The sequence below is a fragment of the Coturnix japonica genome, chromosome 5 (genome assembly GCF_001577835.2).
Source record: "Coturnix japonica isolate 7356 chromosome 5, Coturnix japonica 2.1, whole genome shotgun sequence".
In the NCBI taxonomy this organism is placed as follows: domain Eukaryota; kingdom Metazoa; phylum Chordata; class Aves; order Galliformes; family Phasianidae; genus Coturnix; species Coturnix japonica.
Window position 1 is genome coordinate 40,968,983 of NC_029520.1, and position 19,268 is coordinate 40,988,250.

The 19,268-nt window shown below is 37.8% G+C and overlaps 1 protein-coding gene across 9 annotated transcripts in view; it reads left to right on the forward strand.

The window, feature by feature from the left end:
* Positions 1-19,268, forward strand: part of UNC79 (unc-79 homolog, NALCN channel complex subunit) — an 85,381-nt gene that overhangs the window by 37,335 nt on the left and 28,778 nt on the right. For 6 of the 9 annotated variants that reach the window (XM_015865399.2, XM_015865405.2, XM_015865404.2 and 3 more), the window contains 9 exons: positions 786-851; positions 3,069-3,355; positions 5,037-5,219; positions 5,822-5,984; positions 7,206-7,358; positions 7,879-9,099; positions 11,057-11,164; positions 15,161-15,277; positions 17,215-17,298. In XM_015865399.2, the coding sequence (XP_015720885.1) occupies positions 786-851; positions 3,069-3,355; positions 5,037-5,219; positions 5,822-5,984; positions 7,206-7,358; positions 7,879-9,099; positions 11,057-11,164; positions 15,161-15,277; positions 17,215-17,298 (2,382 nt within the window). The remainder of the gene's footprint in view (positions 1-785; positions 852-3,068; positions 3,356-5,036; positions 5,220-5,821; positions 5,985-7,205; positions 7,359-7,878; positions 9,100-11,056; positions 11,165-15,160; positions 15,278-17,214; positions 17,299-19,268) is intronic. The other 3 variants (XM_015865403.2, XM_015865400.2, XM_015865402.2) reach the window with 3 other exon arrangements.

Below are 19,268 nucleotides of genomic sequence, written 5' to 3' on the forward strand. Positions count from 1 at the left end.
TAATACACAGTGATTTTGTCTAAAATGGATACATTTATTGAAAAACTCAGTTGTTACTAATTTATTAATTGTAATTGCCCATCAGTGTATGCAGCATATGCTCAGGAATTTTAAAAATAACTGTCAATGAATCAAATATACTGTTAGATGCCTTCACAATTCCTTTGTGAATAAAATAAAAGAATCATATCCATGCAACACATTCTTCCAGCCAGCTTGCATAGGAGGGCCTAGGTGATAGAAAATCTTAAGCCTCTATGAAGCAATGTACAGATATTTTTCCAAGCAAAACTGAAGCTTGAACATACTCTTCTAGAGAATTTTCAAAGATGGATTTGTCTTATATTCAGATTGGACCTCCTGCATTGCTCATACCCATATAATTAGGAGCAGACAAAATGTTCAAACTTGGGTGTTAGTGAAGTGCTATGTGTTTTATTTTCTTCAAACCAGGCAGCACTGTATTTTGGGACTCTTACATAATCCTTCTTGACCGGTTTCTGATCCTGCACAGGTGTTCCTGTGTGATGACACTTCCACCAGAAAAACTGAATGATGGAGAGAACTAGAGTTACAGAACATGGTGTACAAAATCTGTTGAGCACAGGAGTAACATTTCAAGTGGCGACACTCATTGCCTTGCCAATACTGCATGAGCAAATGAACATAAATATGCTAACACTGAATGCATGCTGAAGCTTAAGACATGAATACTACTTACTTAACTGTTATGTTTTTTTTTGGTTGTTGTTGTTTGTTTGTTTGTTGTTTGTTACCTTTTTAAGCTGTGAGCTTGACCAGACACGAGCAGTCTGCTCCAGCACTTGGCGGAACACCAGAGCAAACACCAGGTGGGTTTTAAACGAGTGCTTTGATGAAACAGGGAAATGAATGCTGGCTTTCTTGCTGGCTCCTGAGAAAACCTCGTGCAAGTTGTAAGCTATCTAAAAGGCACAATGTATTTCCAAAGGGTGTAATTTCTTCTTTTGTTCTAGATTTGCACCGAAAACAGCCCTTTGTCACACTCAGTACTCTAGGGCTGGAGGAAGGCTGTTCAGAAGCAATCATCTGTTGCCACCAGTGCCTCATACTCTGGTTTCATTGCCCCTGAAAACAAGTGTATCTTTAGTATGATGGCCCTATGGGTTATGTGTGTTCAGCCTGATCTTTGACTTCTGTATTTTAAAGAGAGGACAGAAGAGTGCTTTTGATTGTAGTTATTACTCTTTTCTCTGCTGTATACTTACAGACATTGTAAATCCATTATTTTATATTTACTGATATCTTCTTTGTGAAGATGTTGCCCTTCTGTCAGGCACACACTGAATAGTCAGTTCAGCAGGGTCCAAGTAAGTAAATAGTCTTTAAAGAGTTATTTACTGGCAATTCTTGCTCTGACTGACCAATTGGAAGCAAATTTATATCCTTTCACATTAATTCTTCAGAACTTGCAATCTTTCCAACCAGCACCACTTCAGAATCAGAAATGATCACCTTACCAGTTGGGTGACCAGTTAAACAGGAGAATCTTGCCACTGTGGCTGCTGACCAAGAGCTGTGTAATGGACTGGGAGAATCTCAAAATTAGCACTGGTTGTACTACTATTAGCCCAGTGAGACTTAGAAATCAACCAGTTCATTACAGAATGTGTGTGTGGATTGTCACAGACTCATAGAAGGGGCAAATGAAATCACAGGTGTAGAGGAGAGATATGTTGCTCATTTAATGATACCATTTACCTACTATAGGCTGGGCTTAAAGAGACTTGTCGCATTAGAAGTGTCATTCTCACAATAGGCACTGTTAGCTGTTGTGATTTTGTTAAATATGGTTTGTTATTCCAGACTTTCAGCTTTTGATTCCCGGGCTCACCTGACCTGAGCTGCAAATTTGGTTTTCACCAAAAGGTATATATAAAGCATTGCATGTAGGTAGTAAAAACAAATCTGATAATGTAATTCAAGCTTATCACAGATGCCTTTGAAACTAGAAGACAAATGGCCGTCCCTCTGCTCCTGCCCAGTGTTCATAAATCCTCTGAAATCTTAATTTTGTTTTTCTAAGGTTTGACTCATGGTTTTTAACACTTTGCATTGGCAGTACTGAGCGTATCTTCTGAGGAATGAATCAACTCCTAAACACAGTCTGTACATCTGTTATAGAAAAGCATTTATTTTTTTGTATACCACTTGAATGTACTAGTCTTTATACTCATCCTTTTTTTCCCCCTAGATCTAGAACTAATCTTTGTATATTCCAAATACAGTATCATACTTTGAGTTAATCTTGCTTGTGGGTTCTGTCCTAGAAGCTTCAATTTAAACAGTTCTTGCAATAAGGGCTATTTCGAATAATTGACAGGATTTATTCATTAAATGAGTACAAATAGATTATCTTTTAATTCTGCTTCATACCGGCTTCTTTATCACTATTATTCATTGTTAGACTTTTAAGCACACATCAGAAAATACATTTGATACATTTCAGCAAAAACTTTAGTTGTTAACAGTATTTACAGAACAAACTAAAAATAGTGAGAGAGAATGTGCTGAGAATGTGGTGCCATGGGATTTTATTCTCTCTTAATGAACATCAGTGAAAAGGTATGATAATACTCAGCTTGGCAGAGAGGCACAAAAAGGAACCCAGGCCATCTAATCTAGTAGGTGACCAGCATGCCCATGGCAGGAATGGGAACTAGATAGTCTTTAAGGTCCCTTCTGACCCAAGTCATCCTGTGATTCTATGACGGGAAGATAAACAGCTCTGTTAAACATGGAAAAGCTGAGAAATGGAATTTGGTGTGCATGGTAGGTATTATTGTGCTGTTGGTGGTTGGACTGGATGATCATGGTGATCCTTTCCAAACTTGGTGGTTCTATTTTTTCTATGATACTGAGGCAGCAGTGTGGCAGTGCCCTCAGAAATGCACGCCTTTCTCTTCTGTGACCTCATCTACGTGGAAATGGAACAATTAACATTGGAAGAAATTTATGGTCTATTTTGTATATCCCTTTTTGCAGCTTTTATGCAGTAACTGATACAGATGATTCTCTTCTATTGATAGGACAACCCTCCCCAGAGAATGATAATACAATAAAAGACTTACTGCCAGAAGATGCTGGGATCGATCACCAGACTGTTCACCAGCTGATCACTGTGCTAATGAAGTTCATGGCAAAGGATGAAAGCAGTGCTGAGTCGGACATTAGCAGTGCTAAGGCTTTCAACACAGTCAAGCGCCATCTGTATGTCCTGCTTGGTTATGATCAGCAGGAAGGATGCTTCATGATTGCACCACAAAAAATGCGTGTTTCCACCTGCTTTAATGCCTTTATTGCTGGAATAGCACAAGTAGGTGAAGGCACTTACTGTCTTTTTCTGTTATTTCTCTTTGCCTGCTGTTGAAATGGTGGTAGCACAGCTGCATTTGTACCAAAATAATGCTTTCTTCATATTCAAAGCAAAGAGAGCTATAATTTCTTACCCCACAATGCTCTTCTAAGGTTTGATTCTTACTGATAGAGCAGTTTGTGATCCTAGGATGAAAAATGTTTCATGCTTTCAGAGTATTCTTTGTGGTGAAGCATCATCAGATGGTGTTTCATAGGCAAAATAGAAGGTTTTAATGCATACTGAGTAGCAGCAAATGCATCCTGATTCCTTGTCTTGGGGCATCACTGCTGTGTATTGTTAATGAATAATCCCTCACTTGTACATTTTAAAGCTGGAGTGTGTAAAAGTAGTTTCGGGCCTGCTGTGGTTTACTGAATGTCTGGCAGTGGCAAGTTAGATCACTGTTTTTGTTCCCTAGGGCTGCTTTCCGGTCTTATCCTTGAAAGCATGTATCTCTTTCTCTCTCTAGCAGTTGTTTTTTGAAGCCAGTTCAGTATTGCCCCACATGGTGGCAATGTTGTACAGTTGTGTTCAGGGGGGAATTACAGCAGGGGTAGAGCCTAGCTATGCCGTGTCAGGCTCTGCATCCCAGGCTGAGTGCTGCTCAATGTTTGCAATGTTATTTATTCCAGACCTTCCTGTGACATCTTAAAAAATGGATCTGCTCAGTTAAGACACATCTGCATTACATTACGTGCTGAGTTAAGGCTGAGTTCTGTCTTCCTTGTATGGATGATTTTTTCCTAACTGTGTTATATAATTGTATGTCATCCTGAGAGGACAAGGCACGCTGCAGGGAAGAACCATATTTGGTGATTATATGTCATCTGTTCTACAGGGTAACCATACAAAGATAGATGTAGTATTCATCTGTTTAAGTCCATGCACGTAACAGTAAAATTTGAGTCAGCTACACATCAAACTAGAGAATTTTGTAGGGACTAAACTTTATTCCTCTTGTTCAAGTGGAAACTTGAGATTTGAGGTTTGTGTTAGTAAATTGGGCCCATCCCTTTCTTGTAATAAAAGCAAAACCAAAAAATGAAGGCCTGAAGGAAGTGGATGATGTAGAAGAAAGATTTGTGTCTATTTAGATGGACAAGCACCCTGTTAAAGCACCAAATCCACTTAAACTGTGGGATGGTAAAAGTTCTTAGGGGATGTGCCAGATTTGTTTGCTCCTCTGTTGTACCATCCTTTACAATGACCATTCTTTGTCAATGTCAGAGACAAGGATTTTGTGGGTCCTTGAAATTCAACTACTGATTTCTGGACATACAGCTTTAAAGAAAAATCACACAGCAAATTGCTCAGGTAGGCATCCAGGCAGGTCTCAAATATCTTCAGAGAAGGAGACTCCACAACCTTTCTGGTCAGCCTGTTCCAGTGCTCCATTGCTCTGATACAGAAGAATTTCTTCCTTGTGTTAATGTGGAACTTCCTGTGTTGCAGTTTGACTGTTGCCCTTTGTTCTACCGTTGTTTACAACCAAAAAGAGTCTGGCCCCATCAACTCAACTCCTGCACTTCACCTGTTTATAAACAGTAATGAGATCCCCTCTCAGCCTTCTCTTCTCCATACTGAAATGTCCCACAAGCTGATTTTGATGAGTTAACCCCTGTGTTGATATTCTTTTCAGGTGATGGACTACAACATCAACCTGGGAAAACACCTTCTTCCTTTGGTGGTGCAGGTGTTGAAGTACTGCACCTGTCCTCAGCTAAGGCACTACTTTCAGCAGCCTCCTCGTTGCTCCCTCTGGTCCCTTAAACCTCACATTCGGCAGATGTGGTTAAAGGCTTTACTTGTCATTCTCTACAAGGTGAGTGGTCCCAAAGAGGTGCTGTTTATCTTAGAATTCATGCTTGAAAGTGAAATTTATTACATGGAACACCTAACTGTACTGCAAACGAAAGAACACCTCTGATTTGCTTACTCTTTGTATTTAACTTCAGAGCCCAAAGTAGTTAGGCTTTCAACTGTGCTACCTGACCTGTTATTCCCGCTGTCTGTATTGTCTTTCTCATAGTTAACTGTGAAGGAAAAATATGGGTTTGAAAACTGTAAAATGCTATGTACAGACTGAAAAGCTAATTAGAAAGGTCATATATAATATTTAGGTTTTTTTAGAATTTAAATGGGCAGTTAGCTTATTAGCTTTTATTCTTTAGTTAAGTGATGCTTTTTCTGATTGTTGTTAAAATATAGGATATTTACACACTGAAACGTTGTTGTGAATACTTTTGTTATGCTTAACAAAGTTCTTGCAGCTTTACAGAGCACTCAAGGAAGTGGAAACACTAAAAATGAATGGTACATCCAAGCTTCACAATATTCTTGTCATTTTTCTGTTTTACTGCCTAAATGTTTATCCGTGGAGAAAAGCTGAGATTTAAGCTGAAGTTTTTCTCTTTCACTGAACAGTACCCCTACAGAGACTGTGAAATCAGCAAGATTGTACTTCACCTAATCCATATCACAGTCAATACCCTCAATGCTCAGTATCACAGCTGCAAGCCCCATGCAACTGCTGGTCCTTTGTATAGTGACAACAGTAACATAAGCCGATACAGTGAAAAGGAAAAAGGTACTTGAAACACTTGCATTTATTTGATAGTCATTTGTTTAATCCATGAAGTATCACAGATGTTGTAGTAATGGGCAGATGTGGTCTAAAATGTAGAGCATAATTCTCAGAATTAAGTACAAGGTCTTATTTATCTGACACCCTACAGCCCTCTATAGCAACATAAATAAATTCACTGTTCCTTTATAGACTAAGCATAGCGCAGCAGTCTAACTTTTATCTTGGAGAGAGGATGCCTTAGGCTGAGTAGTTCACTCACCACACCTAGGTAGTCTTTGGCTTTTTTAACGAGCATTTTAACTAATTGTACACATATATAAGAGTTGCATCCACCCTTCACTGCATTATTGCTATATTCAGATATAGAAAGTACAATTTATCTGACCAAGCATATGTATATATATACACACACATACATCCTCTAGTGGTCTAGAATCAAGAATCCAGTTGGATAAGATAAAAAGCAGCCCCTTCTGGAGTGCGTAACATCTCATCTTAAAGCAAATGTTAAAAACCGTGTATTAAAACTACTTTATAATAACATGGCATAGTACCAAATAGTAGAGGTTTAAAAGTGGAAGTGAACTCAAAGTCTGTTTTCTTCCTCCATGTAAATGGGGCTAAAGTTGAGAAGCTCAGATGCAAACATGTATGATACTTACGTTGAAAGGCAGAAGACTGGTTCATCCCTTGGAGTCTGCTATTTCCAACCACAGGTTCTCATATTCAACCACAATGTTTCACTATTACTACTCAGATCAATATTTTCATAGTTCATATTTTTAGATTTCATTCTATTACTATTACCCACCATTCAAGATTATTGTTCTTTTTTCTTTTTCACTTTCCTATTTATTTATTACAGACCATGCAGTCATACTAATTCCCATCTCCTGTAGTTTACAGTTTCTCACTGAGCAGTGTGGACAGTTATTTACTCAAGTCAGTGTGTAAAGTTATTGTTTTCTTTCATCTAATGGATCAGTGCTGTTATTAGGTAACCCATTTTCCATTTATCTCTGTTCTTTTTAACTTGAATTCATGATGTAACAAGAATGGGGAGGTTCTAGCTATTTTCTGTAGGTGTTTGGTCTTTCTTTTTTTCCCCAAAATTCAGATAACTCTTCAAGTTTAATTGAAAGCTTAGCTGAGGCTTTATCTTATTGACAGCTTTTCAGTCAAGGAATTACACTTTGTTAAGATTATTTTTCCTTTGTCCAGCAGAGGAAGACAGTGTTTTTGATGAGTCTGACATTCATGATACACCAACTGGACCTTGCAATAAAGAATCTCAAACGTTCTTTGCAAGACTGAAAAGAATTGGTGGCAGCAAAATGGTGAAATATCAACCAGTTGAGATGAATGCTCAGAGAAGTATGATTTTTTTTCTCATCTTACTCATGTAGAAATACAATTTCCCACTCTTAGTTTCAAATTATCACCTTTCTTCAATCTTTATTGCACTGCATGTCCACAATGCTGTAATCCAAAGTTCTTTTGAAACCTCTTCAAAATGGTCTGTGTAGCTAATTTCTTCATTTACCTTTTATGACTAACACAGCCATACCAAATGCCCTTAGAAATTACTTGATTGTGTAATCTTCTATCCAGTGCATAAGGTAAAGCAGTCTGCCTGCAGGTTGCATCTATCCAGGATAAACAGAATGTGGATAAACTCTTTTATTTATACGTAGGGTTTTTTTTGGTAGTTGTTGTTTTGTTAATCTCTTTTAATTTGTAAAAATCTATACGATGTGTCTCTGAGGTGAAAACAAATTTTAGAGGGTTTTGATGAATACTGGTTTTGTATTTGAAATGCCAGTGAATTGTGAGATGAAGATATCTTGCAGAAGTTTCCAACTAAGGTAGTATTAGCTCTCTCTGTTTTAATCAGGTGAAATAGAGCTGGCTGAATATAGAGAGACGGGGGCCTTACAAGACAGTATTCTACGCTGTGTGAGAGAAGAAAGCATTCAGAAAAAAAAACTCCGCTCTCTAAAACAAAAATCTCTTGATATAGGGAATGCAGACTCCCTGTTGTTTACATTAGATGAGCATCGCAGGAAGTCCTGCATAGATCGATGTGACTTAGAAAAACCACCTGTCCCTGCTGCTTACGCGATACACAGGCAGAGTGATTATGGACGATCTCGGCAGAATTCTTCTACTAAAGCTGAAAATATAGAAATACAAGAAAATCCTCCTCCTGCAGAGAGTTTCCAGGAAACAAGAAGACCTGTCATACCAGAAGTTAGGTTAAACTGCATGGAAACCTTTGAAGTGAAGGTGGACTCTCCAGTTAAACCCGCTGGTCCCAAAGAAGATTTAGATCTGATAGATTTGTCCTCTGACTCTACATCAGGTCCTGAAAAGCATTCAGTTCTTTCCACTTCAGACAGTGACTCTTTAGTATTTGAACCACTTCCTCCTCTAAGAATAGTGGAGAGTGATGAAGAAGAAACAACAAACCAGTTAAATGATGAGATCTCTGGCAAAACCACTGTGTCATCTCCCTCAACACCCATCAACGTTTCTGCGCTCAGCCTCAGTACAACTCCTCTGGTCCAGTTCAGCATTGAAGATTGTTCCAAAGACTTCAGTTCTAAGGATACAAGCAACAGCACTTCAGCAGGAATAGAGGACATCCTTTCTACTTCTCCCAAAGATATGAAGAACTCTTTGGATGTAGGTAAACCTGAAGAACTTCATGATGTATCCTGTGGGAACTCCCTAACACTGAAACAGAAAAGAGACCTGCTGCAGAAGTCATTTGCCCTTCCAGAAATGTCCCTTGATGATAACTCTGAACTCAGTGTGGAGGAAATTAGGCCTAGTGGAGCAATTCCAAGTCCCAGTGTTAAAACAGTTCTCATTAAAGTTCCCGAGGATTCTGAAAATCAAACCGAAAGTGATAAACTTGGTAACAATCCGGAGTCTGATACTGAACAAAACACAGAGCAAAAACAAGAAGAGGAGACTGAGGAATCAGAATTTAAGATTCAGATTGTCCCCCGCCAGAGGAAGCAGAGGAAGATTGCTGTGAGTGCTATTCAGAGAGAATACCTGGACATTTCCTTTAACATCCTTGACAAACTGGGAGAGCAGAAGGAAGCAGGTGAGGTCAACTGCTGTCTTAATGGTGTGTATTGTGAAGGTTTTTGCAACAGATAGGTATACAGAGATATTTGATTTGGTGCAATCTGAATTATCTCAGTGTTTGTTTTTCACAAGGAATGTACTAGCCCTGCAGGTATCATCCATGTCCAGGGGAGAGCCCATGTGAAAAGGAAGTTGGAGCTCAATGACAAAAACACTGCCCCTCATATCAAAGATAGGGAGTGGAACTCCATGACTTCTTTATGTGAGCAGTCAGTAAAATTGTCATTCTTCTGTGCCTTTTATCCTGTTAATCTAGACCATATTATGCTGATCCTTCTCTATATAGAGTGACTTTTGTCTCTTATTTCTTCTGCAGACATAAGACAGTGGAAAGCAAATGGAAAACTTAGCAGAGCTAAGAGCACATGGAATTAACTACAGATAGCATTCAGTACCAAAGACATTCATGTTTTGTTTTTATACTCTAGTTCAATATACATAAAGTTCACAAGGCTTGCAGTTATTACAGATTTGAAGTGCTAGCATGTGGAAAACTATGGAGTACTCCCATGCATCCTTAGTTTTTTCCAGATCATTTCAGTATAGGGTTTTGTTCCTAAGTTCTTCAGGTAGAGAGAAAGTACAATTAAACTGTTCGGATTTCAACCGAAAGTGTCAAGAACAGAGTTAAAAATGTATTCTGCTGCCTCTTCTGTGGCTATTTCTTTTAAGGATTTTTCAGTGATTGGATTTTTATCAGTCTTTATAAAAACATAAATTAATTATAAAATCAGAAACTCCTCCAGGCCTCAGTTCTTTGAAGAGAATAGTAATACTTGTGTATGCTTGACCTCACTTATTTCTCAGTTACTTCAGAGGGAACCATGGTATAATTTCCAATTATGATTCATGATATTCCAGTTCTACAAGGAGAAATCATTGAATGTGATCGTAACTGTGCTGTTACCTTTGTTTGAGGCTGAATGTTCCATTTGTGGAACCAATAAGCTGATGAACAGCTGAAGTTCTGTAAAAACAAAAGAGAGCCAAGTGCTTTTGAACCTTTCACATAGGTTCTCTGAGAAGAATGGTCATTAAAAGCATTTAGATTCAATTGTATATTTTTTAATTTAATAGTGATGACCACTAGTAAGTTTTCATGAATTCCCTAAAAAAAACATCCTTGAAACATCTTGAAAGGACTGTTCCCGTTCTGAAATACCACCTGGAAGCTGGGATTTTAGCATATACAATAGTCATTTGATGGCAGGCATCTACATTTGTCATCCAAAGGGAGCATAAACCAGTCATAATGACTCATTAAATGCTCACTTACGTTACAGTCAGTTTGCATAACTAGGTAATTTAGTTACTTGAGTAGTTTAATGTGTCTCATGCGTCTGTTTTCCTTTGTTTAGCCTTACTAATTAATTTATTTGAGAACATATGTGTTGTAATTAGTTTAAGTAGGCTTAGTATCACCATCATAATACAGTGATTGTAAGTTCAAAGCCTTATTTGAGCTCTGTCAGCCTGTTATACATCCATATGTGTTAGAAGGGCTTCTGACAAAAGTGATATCTGAATTAAATGTGCAAATGGTGATTGTTTCTTCAACTACACAATTGTAGGATACAGAATTTCCTGCCTGAGCCTCGTTACAGCATAGATAAATGTTTACATGTTGGTGGTCCTGTTAATCAATTTTTAAGTGGGATCAAAATCAAACTCTATGCACATTTGTTGTGAGCTCTAAATGGCTGTAGGTACAAATCTCCTTAAAAAAGCAATTTTAAGTAATAGATCCCTGTGCATCTATAAACATTACTGCTGAGTCCTTTTAGAACTGCTGTGGATGCCAGATGGTAAATGGATGATTGAAAAAATGTGGAAAAGACATCCAGCATGAAAGCAGATGGAAAATATTTATCAATTATAAACACTGACAGTTTAAGTACAATCTCTGTATGTAGATCCTGCTGCCAAAGGACTTTCAACTCTGGAAATGCCAAGAGAATCATCTTCTGCACCAACCCTTGAAGCAGGTGTCCCAGAGACAAGTAGTCACTCTTCCATATCAAGTAAGTGCATCCCCGATTCAAGATTTTTTGTTGTTCAAAAAGATTCAAGAATTTCTTGTTGTGTTTATACATCAGATAAATATCATATATGGCAAATACCTCCCTCTGAGTTTTATTGATTTTTGGAAACATGGCTGTGCTGGACATCATTAGATTGGTTAAATCTATGTTGAGGACATTAGCAGTGAGTAACCACAAGATTTTCTGTTGTGAGCTGCCAAATTTGTCAGATGTGGTTTTCCTGATATAAGTGAGGTAGCAGATAAAAGCAGAATTTCACTGAAGCTTAATACTTATTTTACAGCGAGAGAAAAAACACTGTCAACTCTCTGTGCACAGAGCAGAGTATTAGAGCTTCACAGGACTATTACTGTGGTCTTCATCATATTTACTGTTTTACCTTAGGGAAAAAAATAACCACCACACAACAAAACTCTTGCGATTTTTGTAAAATGCTTTTACAGCCACTCAGCTGAAATGCATTAAGTTCTCATTTGAGAGTCCTTTACTCATCTCAGGGGAAAGTGAGCAAGGTTGATTTAAAAAGTTTTTGTCACATGGCTTAGTAGGGTAGGTGTAGTTAACAGTGGAAGGTGGAGGCATCTTGGAATAATCTAACAAGATCCAGAACTGTGTGTCCAACTAGGTAATGTTAACTAAGACATCTGAAGATTGATGGGACAGCATCTATGGATAGTAGAAAAGGGAGGGGAAACGATGATCTGCTTTGGTACCAGTGAGCTGCTAGATCAAAGTATCAGCCTTATTACTGGATGATGGTATTGTAGCATGCTGGATTAGCTCTTGGAACAGCAGTTTCCTCTCTGTTTTTGCCAAAAAATCTTGAGTGATGAGCATTTTGTAGAACTGAACACTTGTCTTCCACCTAATGACATAGAAGTCAATCAGAAAAGCAGCTAAATAGCCACCGATTAAGACTTATCTCTGTCTGGTTTTAGTGAGTGCTCTGTGTTTCTGTAAATTCCAGTACATGAAATGTGGAGTAGTATCTGTATAATACTGAGCAGTTCAAAATGGCAGGAAGCTGCAGGATGCCCTGGTAGTTGCAGCAGCAACAGAGGCAGCAGCAGCAGGTGCAAAAAAGAGAGGGTGGTTGGAGAGATCCCGGGGGAAGGGGAGGTGTACTTTTGAACCACAATACTTTGTGCTCAATCCCTTTCTATGGCAAAATCAAGTAAGTGGGGCAGAAGCCTGGCCTGACTGAACAGGGAACTCTGCCTGGAAATAAACTGGAAAGGCCTTGCTTCACAGAAAGAGTACAGAGCTGTAGTTTGCATCTGCAGGAAAAAAATGTGAAATACCAAACCTCAGTTTGAGTTGATACTGTCTACTGTAGTGTCAGACAACAAAAAAGGCTTTTTCAAGTGTATCACATTGAAAGAGCAGGAGGAGGGCACCTAAAAAGTAAGGAGAAGTAAAGGGTGGAGGCTTAATGCCTTTTATTACTTCAGTATTTAACTTGGGCTGCCCGAACCTCAGAATTGGAGAAACATAATTAGGGGAGCACTGACTTTCCCATTTCTGGTCACAGGAATTGTAAGGGAGCAGCTGTATCAGCTCAACATTTAAGCATAACTTATTAAGTCCATGAGGCCAGATAGAATTCACTCTCATGTACTGAAGGAGTTTGTAGATGTTACAGCTCAACTCCTCTCAACAATTTACTTCTATCTGTTTGCCTCAGCTTCCAGCTGTAAAATGGAGCATGGGTACATCCACTGTGTCCCTTGTATATTTCAATTGAAGTATTTTTGGCCTTTTACTATGTGCCTTTACAGTGCTTCGCATAAAAAATGCTGACCAGGATTGTGCACACAGGGCACATCGTAACACAAACAGATAATGTTACTTGTTCAACAAGTGTTAGGTCACAGAAAGCATGTCATTAATTGCGATAGGAAGATACTGCCTTTGGACTTCTTGGGGAGAGAATTCCTCAGCAAAGCGATTGATCAGATCACTAGCTATGTGTCTTCAGATGAAAGACTCAGCAAATAATATATATGGAAGTTATTTATGCCCTCATGATTCACAGGTTTCCTGTGTTTTCACCTGATCATGAATCCCACCCTGTATCACCAGTGATAGACTGGAAATGTCACATGCTGGTCCACAGCAGTCAGACTGGCTCCAACATGGTTCAAAGGCTGACAGTCTTGGGTTTTACATTTTTGGATTTTCTTTTTTAATTCCCGATAATTGAAATCATTGTTGTACATGAGAGATCAGGTAAATAAAAGTAGAAATCCAAACCTGCTTAATAGCAGCCTGATGATGGGAAATGTGCACGAACATTTAATTCTAGCTACAAAAGCTGTTAAGAAAATTCAGAGAGATAATTTTCTAAAATTTGGCAGTCATCTGCACTCCAAGCAGCCTTGTCAGTTCTAACATTAATTGCTGTTCTTTCATTAGGAAATTCTGTACTTGATAAAGTGATAAAGCGACTACTTAAAATTCTTGCCCTGAAATTGATGAAAATTATGGGGTTTTTTTCATACTTTTCTGAAAAACAGCTGCAATATAACTTAAAAAGGGAGACACATAATAATGTCCTGCCCTGGTTCCATTCCAGAAATGCAGTTATACAAGGGCTGCTTTGCAGCAGTGCGGCAGGAGACTGTACTTGTAACAGAAATACCAAATTAAAAGCTCTCTGATACATTGAAAGGATAAAAAGTAAAAAGTAAAGCTTAAAATACTTTACCTGGTAAAATATTTTGCCTGCAAATTTCCACTGAAGTTATCTTTGTTCTTATTAACACATAAGGCAGGAGTTAGTTTTTTGTTTTTGTTTTTAAGGTACATCCTGTTTTTTAAAGCATTGTTTTGAAACAACGTGGAACACAGGTACAAATGAAAAAAAATCATTAGAAGATCTTGAATTGTTGTTGAGCCTTGTTACCTTCAATTGCTGTTGAGCCTTCCTGAAGAAGGCATTTTAACGTATGCTTATAGCAATGTTTGTAAAGCTTTCCTGCATGGAGATGTGTGTAGGCCTAGTTTGTTCAGTCGTAGTCTCTGTCTTCATACTGTGAAGGATGAATTTGATTTCAGTGCTGGAAATATACTTTACTGCTTGCATTCAGCTGGCAGAATGGAAGTATTATGGTTCTTCCATGTGATTTTTCTTATGAATGGAGGGAAGTAAGAAAGTCAGGAATATTATATCGTTTATTTCTTCCTCCATTTAAGCACTTAGAAGATACATGACCAGAAAAGTCTTAAATAGTATGTCCACAAGTGTGGATTATTATTATTATTATTATTTATTATTATTATTATTATTTCTGGATGTGTTGTCCAGTGAGGCAAATCCACGTAAGAATGAAGTAATACTCATTTAAGTAAGTATTATAAATGGTCACATAAGGAAATGGCAAAGGCTTCTTGCTTCTTGTAAGGAAGCGTGGTTATGAAATAGGCCCATTTTCAAAAGCACGCTGGCTTCGCATTTCAGAAGAATGTGCAAGTATTATGTCTGAGTGACAAGTATTTAGGAAACCTCTGCATGAAGAATGCTGGTGGAACGTAGTTAGCAGAGCAGGCTTTCTTTTTCCCCAGCAGAGAGCTTAGATACAGTAGTCCTCCACACTTTATTGAGAGGAGAACTGTGTTTCCTTTCTCAGTACACAGTGAGTTTATCACCTATCTGCATGGGAACTTGGGGTGGTATCTTACACTGCAGAGATACCAAGTATTTTGAAAAACTTGTGTTATTTGGTGACAAAAAGGCACTGATAATTGGCACATTAGATAAGATCCTACATCCAAGTCATTTATGATGTGTCATTTGGCCATAATTTTACCCTGTGTAAAAAAAAAAAAAGTGCATATTGATTCAAGCAGGATCCTTGAGCGAGCAGTTTGTGTCCTATCACTATTTACCTCATACTGGCGTGTAAGTTCAGGAAATAAGCGTAGTTTTACATGTTGTTTGAGCCCTTGAAATCCTTTTGCATTTCTGACTTGCAGCTCAGTTCAGACAAATGAAAAGAGGCTCTTTGGGAGCTCTGACAATGAACCAGCTAATGAAGAGGCAGCTGGAACACCAGTCTAGTGCTCCCCACAATATCAGCACTTGGGATACTGGTGAGCTGCGTTTATTGTTCCTTATTTTTATTTCCTTAAACCAATTACTTTCTGTATGAATCCAATAGAAAAGTAGGTGTTTTCATTCTGCCTCTGCAGGTAAATAATCAGTCTCAAGTCTAAAGAGGAACTGCATAATAAATAGCAGATTCTCACTTGATATGATTTGGGATATTTGGGATGTAGCCTCTCTGGTACAGTGGTGTCCCCATAATTTTGCATACTGGAAACCCATCTTGAAGTACTGCTGTTGATTTCATTAAGTATAGAATTTCATCCTTGGTGCATGGAATCATTAATTTGCATATATGTTTATAGTGGATTACTAAGGATTTGCACGCTATACTATCCAGTTTCATTTCCCTGTAAATAAGTTTCTGCCAGCTCATGCTGAACACCCGAAGTTTGTTTTTCCATTTACTGACCTTTTCACCACTCAGGTTGAAAATAAAGCAGACAATGAAAATGGAAATATGCACATTATTTCCTTATTTTTCATGTGAAGAGTTTTTGGGTTTTTTTTGTTTTTTTTTTCAGATTCAGATTGTGCTCAGATTCGCAGTAGATGTCACTAAACAATGAATTAATTGTATTTTGTATTAGAGACTTGATAACTAATTGCCCATCTTGGTTTTAGTGACATTATGGAATGATGCTTCTTAGGAATTTATGAGCAGGTCCATATGTGTCCAGATAAGAATATGTGTCCAGAGAAAAGAATGCTTAAAACTTCTTGTGGAATCCGGCGTGTTGAATGAATGTCTACCAGTTCTGGACAGTTGTGTTTGAGGTTTTGCTTTATATTCAGTCTTCAGCCTCCACTTCCATCAACCTAAATCTTGTATCTGAAACATGGCTAAAGGTATAGCGTATACCTCAGGTCTTCCTTTTCTGGTAGTCCAGTCTGTTGAGTAGCTTGCTCAGAGTCTGTCAATAATAGCAATGGTTATATCAGCAAGAAAGTTTGTTTATTAAAGAGACTTAGTTGGTATAACTTCCATTTTCAGACAGGTTTTTAGAGATTAAAAAGTTATTACTGTCCTTCTGTGAGAAGTATTTAGCCTATGTTTCAGAAGAACAGGTCGATACTCAAAACCACATAGGAGCTCCATCTTGTTAACCTCGTTCCAAGTCCAATAGATTTCTTCATAACATCTGCTACTTTTCTGTGGAATATTCATAATAACTAAAGGCCTACAGTCATGGAAATACTAAGTAAAATGTTTTCTTCCAGAAACCTTTGCACCTCTCAGTCTCCTTTTTCCACTGCTAGCTTTAGAGTAAAAATACTATTTAGACAGATTAATTTTTTTTTCAGGACAAATGGTCATTTGACTGTTAGTCATTTCAGTGTCACACTACAGTTTTGCGAGTCATTATGCTCAAGTGTAACAACTGTTATAATGCAAAAGTATCTGATGCAAGCTTGGTCCATGCATGCTTTCTATTTTTTTAAACACGGGTAGGTACCATGCTTCTCATTTCTTATTTCAAAACTTTCTTTTTCAAGCTTGTTATCTGTACATTAAAATCATTGCATGCCTAGCATCTGTCAGAATAAGCTATACATGAATTTCTACTCTATGGTATTTCTAAACATTAATTTTCTCTTATTGTGGCTCTTATATTCTATACCTTGTTGAATCTTTACAGTTAGCTCTAAATTTCTTGTTTAGTCAGATTTCTCAAAAATGCCTTCACTAGTGTTCTGTAATCTGTCACATTTCCTTTGTGGACTTTTATTTTTCTCTTCCTTCCTTTTTCTTTTGCACTTTGTATGCTTAAAACTTAACTTTTTTTTTTTTTTTCCCCTTCCCCCCCCCCCCCCCCAAGCTGTTTTATTTGTCTTTCTCTTAGTTTAACTGTTTATATCTTGTTGTGCTGGTGACATACTGGATTCATACTGATGGAGACTAAAGTTCTGTATTTATTCACAGAGCAGATACAGCATGGAAAGCGGCTATGCAATGTTCCTGTTTGCCTAAACCCTGACTTGGAGGGACCACCACTAAGAATCAGAGGTTAGTTCAGTGTCCAGTTGACCTAATCTCTCTTCAAAGATGACTAGACTCATTAGTACCAAATAACAGTGAATTCTGTGTTCCGTTCAACTATCTTAAAGCCCTCCACTGTCTTGCATATCTTGTCCTGCATTATGACAGCTATTGCATGCTGCAATGGGCCTTCTGTCTGGAGAAGATGACAATGAACTTCCAAAGTCATGGTAAAGAGATCTTGATTTGTTTGTGAAGGGGAAAGTAATTGGATAGAAATATATGGAAAATCTACTTCTATTTCTTATGTTCTGGATGATGTCCTACATTTATGGAGAGTATTCTGGACTTCCTGGAGTGTCTGTTTTCATCCAAATAAGTCTCAGGGAACAATTATGAAGTAGTGAATTCTGTAAAAAAATATTTTTTCTGAGTAAAATGTCATCTTCTTGTGAAACCAAAACTCAACACTCATATTTTGAGTTCAAATATTGTGGAAGCTTCTGAGCTTCTTATTTTGCCAGAGAGGTGCTATTACATTTGATTTTCCTGTAATAGCTGGGATTATCTTGTCAGAAATTCTTTCTGAACTTAGAATCCATGGAGAAGCCACCTCCATAGTTAAATATTGTCAGAACATGCTAATGTTAATGTTAAATTTAAATCTGCAGATTGAAGGAACCAGAAACAAAGATGGTATAATTAACATGTGATTGAATTCAGAGTAAAACGGCATAGATACTTTTCTAAAAGTTGATTAAAAGATATGTTTGTCATAGATGGATCTTTGGAACGAAATGCCTTTGGGGCAGCTTATACAGGATGTGATGGTGTCTGTCAGCTGAGTTCCCTGGATTCATTAATGGAGCTGAACTTTATGGGAACAGTTGTAATGCAATCTCTTATCACGCCAGCTATACAAAGCAACAACATAAGATATTTTTCTGTAAGAATTAAATCTTTTTATCTTGGTGTCCTGGATTAAAACTACCAACAATACTTAAATGACCACCTTAAGTGCATCTAAGATAAATAATGTGGCTTGTTTATCACCATAACTTTGATAGAAATTTCTGATGGCTTATCCATGTGCCTGATAACATTGCATTCACCATCCTGAGGTTTTCTTTGCAACTAGAGTAGCTGGAGTCCTACCACCTCTGCTTTTTTTCTTTTCTTTTTTCTTTCCTGCTTATCATTAATGCTTAATGGAAACAAAGGGATTGAGGGGGAAGACTATCATACTGGTTAGACTCTCAGGCTACCTTGTACTGGTCTAATTCTGGAAAAAAGAATGTAAACAAGAAAAGATTGAATTTTCCCTTATACGCAACTTTTCATTTTAAGTAAGCATCTGTCTGAAAACAGCTGTGCACAATTTCCCTAGTGCTAAAGGAACCTCATATATTGGCAAAGTTATGCTACCTCTAGGCTCCCAGCTGGAAAACTACGTTTTGAAGAATGAAGATGCTTGTGAAGAATTTCAGTGGAAAGCATTTCTAATTAACGGCTGTCCAATGCTTTCAGTGTTTCTCAAGTTCTTATAAATTATTTCTTCCAACTGTCCCTTGTTTGATTTTTCCCTCATGCCTCTGTTAGGGATGCTGTGAATAAGCTGATGACACAGTGGTCAGGTATACAAACTTTTTTTACTTCTTTGCATCATTAAGAATGGTGAGAAGGTGATTCCCTGAAAGTATGAGGGAAGGAAGCAAATCTTCTTCCAGTCTAATACAACCTGTAGAATTATCCTGTCTTCCTAAACATGAATAGTTACACCAATACCTGCACTTCCCAGGATTTGTTTTCTTTGTTATCTTTTTTTTCAAGGATATATCTGTTTTTATTTGATAGTTATAGTTAATTAGAGGAACGTGCTATATCCTTTTGTTGACATACATATTTCTTCTGTGCACAGTATGGCTCTTCCTTACGAGCCTGATCGTCAGGTCAATGCTGTTTGGGATTCTGCTTAGTGATTTTCTTTTGCTTTTCTG